At 40.3% G+C, this 3,967-nt stretch overlaps 1 protein-coding gene across 3 annotated transcripts in view; it reads right to left on the bottom strand.

Moving 5' to 3' along the window:
* Positions 1-3,967, bottom strand: part of PANK2 (pantothenate kinase 2) — a 38,324-nt gene that overhangs the window by 15,954 nt on the left and 18,403 nt on the right. For all 3 annotated transcript variants that reach the window (XM_006096421.3, XM_023760294.1, XM_023760295.1), the window contains exon 2: positions 536-888. In XM_006096421.3, the coding sequence (XP_006096483.1) occupies positions 536-888 (353 nt within the window). The remainder of the gene's footprint in view (positions 1-535; positions 889-3,967) is intronic.

Below are 3,967 nucleotides of genomic sequence, written 5' to 3'. Positions count from 1 at the left end.
GGCTCAACGTTCAAGAATTTAATGACCTGTCTTGCTGTGTGCTCAGTGTGGTGTCATCCATGCACTGAAAGGTTGCCAGTTCAATGCCTGGTTAGGGCACATGCCCGGGTTACGGGCTCGATTCCCAGAAGGGGGTATGCAGGAGGCAACTGATGTTTCTCTCCTTCTCCCTTCCTCTCTCTCTAAAAATCAAAAAAGATCTTTAAAAAAAAAGAAAAAAGATTTAATGATGTTGTTTCTATTTAATCACCTACTCTGCTTATCACAGTGTCACTATTTTTTTCATACTAAAAGAATTAAAAAAAACTGTTTTTAGTACTTCTGGTTCTCACCATTTCATCTGAATTGTGCAAAAAGTAAACTATACAACAAAATCTCTAGATGGCTAACTCCTATCGCTAATTTGTATTTAATCTTAATTTGAAAAGAATATTCACATTCCATTAGGGATGGAAATGATTCCACCCCTTGCTACTGGTATTATTTTAAACAATCAGATTCCCATAAATTGTATATAAGCTAAAAAAATGCATACTGTGAGAAAATCCTGCTCAAATTTGTACGCTCCACCTCCAGTGGCACAAAAGACAGTGTGGAGACTTGAGAAGTTTTTATCTCTGCCCATTTGAATAAAAGCAGGCATGTCATGAGTGGGAAAGCGTATAAAGTGCAGATTGCCTTTGCGTCCACACAGAGTCAGGTCCTTCAGCTCCAGGTGCACATCCCGAATACCCGTGGACCCATAAGCCACATTGGAGGTCAGGTACTTCCGAATGCTTTTAAGACTTTCCACTTCTTCCTCTTCTTCTTCAGCAGTGATATCTTTGGGTTCAAAATAAACCAGCTTGACTAGGGTTCCACCAATATCCAAGCCAAACCATGGAAAAACTAAGTGGGAAAGAAAAAAAAAGTCAGAACAGCTTTTTCATGAAAACTAAATTTACACTTACTAGATTCGAAACTTATTTCATATCCTGAGGTTACCCAGGAATATATAAACAAAAAGGCTTTGGGGGGGCCCAGCTGGTGTGGCTCAGTGGTTGAGCGTCGACCTATGAACCAGGAGGTCACGGTTCAATTCCTGGTCGGGGCACATGCCCGGGTTGCAGACTCAGTCCCTGTTGGGGGTGTGCAGAAGGCAGGTGATCAATGATTCTCTCTCATCATTGATGTTTCTATTTCTCTCTCCCTCTCCCTTCTCTGAAATCAATAAAAAACATATATTTTTAAAAAGATTGAGAATAAAAATCTTCATCCTTGCCCTTGGCTTAGAGAAGAAAAGTTGGAAGTTTTCGGAGCTCTGTTAGTACTCAAACTAATAAGCTCCATGGTTCAATTTCTCTCAAAACCTAATGTCCTTAGGAGGTTTCAATGGACTTCAGTGAAACAGATGTTTCAAAATTAATATCTGTTACCAAAAAAAACTGTCCAAAAATAATGGCCTCAAGAGATGGACTGCAGATATACATGACTTCCCCTCCCACCTTAAACCCCAGAAGTAACTAAAGATATAGACTTATTGATATATTTGATATATTTGGGTGTATATATCTGTCAAAATGCATGGAACTGTACACTTGTAAAATATATTGATATATTTTTCTAAAGTAATTCTGGAAACAAGAAGAGATACTATCATTAGAACAAGGTTGATAAAGGCAATAACTGTCCAGAAACCTCAAAAGAGGAAGGCTGTGTGGCTCAGTGGATGAGCGTCAACCCATGTACCAGAAGATCCAGGTTCGATTCCCTGACAGGGCTCATGCGCAGGTTGCAAGCTCAATCCCCAGCAGGGGTCATGCAGGCGGCAGCCAATCGATGTTGATATTGATATTTCTATCTCTCTCTCCCTCCCCCTTCTTTTCTCTCTAAAATCAACTGAAATACATATTTTTTAAAAACAGAGGAATGCTATAATAATTAGCAGCAGCTATGAAGGTGTGGAGAGCATGTGGTGTTACCCCAAGCTATAGATGGGGTGACTGTCATGGGAAAACAGGAGCTCTGGTGCAGTCATGCGTGACCTGGTGGGGAAATGTGGCACACCTGGACAGGCTCTCTACTTCCCTCTACTGAGAACCACTCCCCTTCTCCCGCTTCTTCCAGCCAACAGAAGTGATGAGCACAGGCACTTGAGCCCAAGATTTAGGACAGCATCCAAGTAGCTGCTATTACCCAGAAAAAACAGGTGTCCAATTCTGGCCATATGACCCATCTCTCCCCTACAGTCCAATCTGACAGAGTGGTAAACAGACACTGCATCCTCTGACAGGAAAACAGCAATCCTCATACCAGAGAAAACACTTTACAAACTAGAATCACCAAAAGGGAAATCAACACCACAAATAACAAGAAGCTAAACAGCTGAAGAAAGAGTTGCAAGAATAAACAGGAGACTTAAGAATCATAAATATCACCGTGGTAAATGAGATCTCATCCATGAAAACTGAATAAGACACCATTTAAAAAAAATGACAAATTGCCTGGCCAGCGTGGCTCAGTGGTTGAGCACTGACCTATGAACCAGGTCACAGTTCCATTCCCGGTTAGGGCACATGCCCAGGTTGCAGGCTCGATCCCCAGCATGAGGTGTGCAGGAGGCAGCTTCATGGGTGTATATATCTGTCAAAATGCATGGAACTGTACACTTGTAATGAATGCAGTTTACTTTAAGTAGATTATAATACCTCAATAAAGACATGTTTACAAAAAAGGAGAAAAATTGATTTCCAAAATAAAGCTGAACAAGTACATTCAGCAACAAAATAGGCATAGGAAAACAGAAATTCTTCCAAAATGCCTCTTAAGTATGAAGGTAAGATAGATATACAGAATATAGAACCAGAGTCCAACACCTATTTTATATGATTTCTAGAAATTTTCAGGGGAAGATAGGACACTAATCATGAGGTTGAAAGATCCACTAAGTGTTAAACAGAATCAATTAGTGAAGAAAGGAGAGACTTAGACACGTACTGAAATTTCAGAAAATCCTAAAAATTTCCAAAGGAAAGAAAGTGAATTCCTACAAAAATACATAAATCACATAAGCGTGAAATTAGACTTCATCAGAAACACAGATGCTAGAAGACAATGGAGCAATAGCTTCAAAGTGATAAGGAAAAAGATTTTGGAACTCATATCCAGACAAATCAGCTTTCAAGTGGCAGTGCAAAACACACTTTCACACATAAAGGAGCTCAACATTTGCTACCCTAAGACCTTTTCTGAAATAATTAGGAAAATACACTCCAATATCATCTTAACACTCCGGTGTGGGGTGAATTTCCCGCCAAAATATAAGATGGCTCTGTCTTTTGGTTTTGTTCCATCCACCAAAAGGGTGGATTACAAACAAATATTTGGTAATACGCAGTTACAATCGGCCCGAGTTTACACGTTTCCCGCACTCCACCGCAAATCTATATGAACCGAGTTAAAGACGGCTCCCGCGGAGTACGCGCAATTCACGCGAGCCGACTTAACTCGTTTCCCCCACTCCAAGTGTTAAAAGCCTCGACGACCTATGAAGTGCAATGATAAGCAAAAGAAGCAATAAAGCCCAGCCAGCTTGGCTCAATGGGTGAACATTGATCACAGTTCGATTCCTGGTCAGGGCACATGCCCAGGTTGCAGGCTCCAACCCCAATAGGAGGCATTCAGGAGGCAGCTGATCAATGATTCTCTCTCATCGTTGATGTTTCTCTCTCTCCCTCTCCTTTCCTCTCTGAAATCAATAAAATAAAATAAGAAGCAATACATGCTAACTTTTAGGAAAATAAGTAATCTGGAACTAAAATACTTACATGATTTCAACACAGGAAGTAGAAGAGGGAAGAGAAATAGAGTGAAGTGAAAGCAAGCAGCAGTGCTATCTTTTTAGGGAAAGGAAGATATGAATTCTCATTAATTTTAAACAATGAAGAAGTAATGGCTTAAATGCATTAAACCATCCAGAAGAAGAAAA

Source organism: Myotis lucifugus, unplaced genomic scaffold (assembly GCF_000147115.1).
Source record: "Myotis lucifugus unplaced genomic scaffold, Myoluc2.0 scaffold_178, whole genome shotgun sequence".
Classification (NCBI taxonomy): Eukaryota; Metazoa; Chordata; class Mammalia; order Chiroptera; family Vespertilionidae; genus Myotis; species Myotis lucifugus.
Note: the sequence above shows the minus strand (reverse complement) of the source record. Positions and strands in the feature narration are given on the sequence as shown.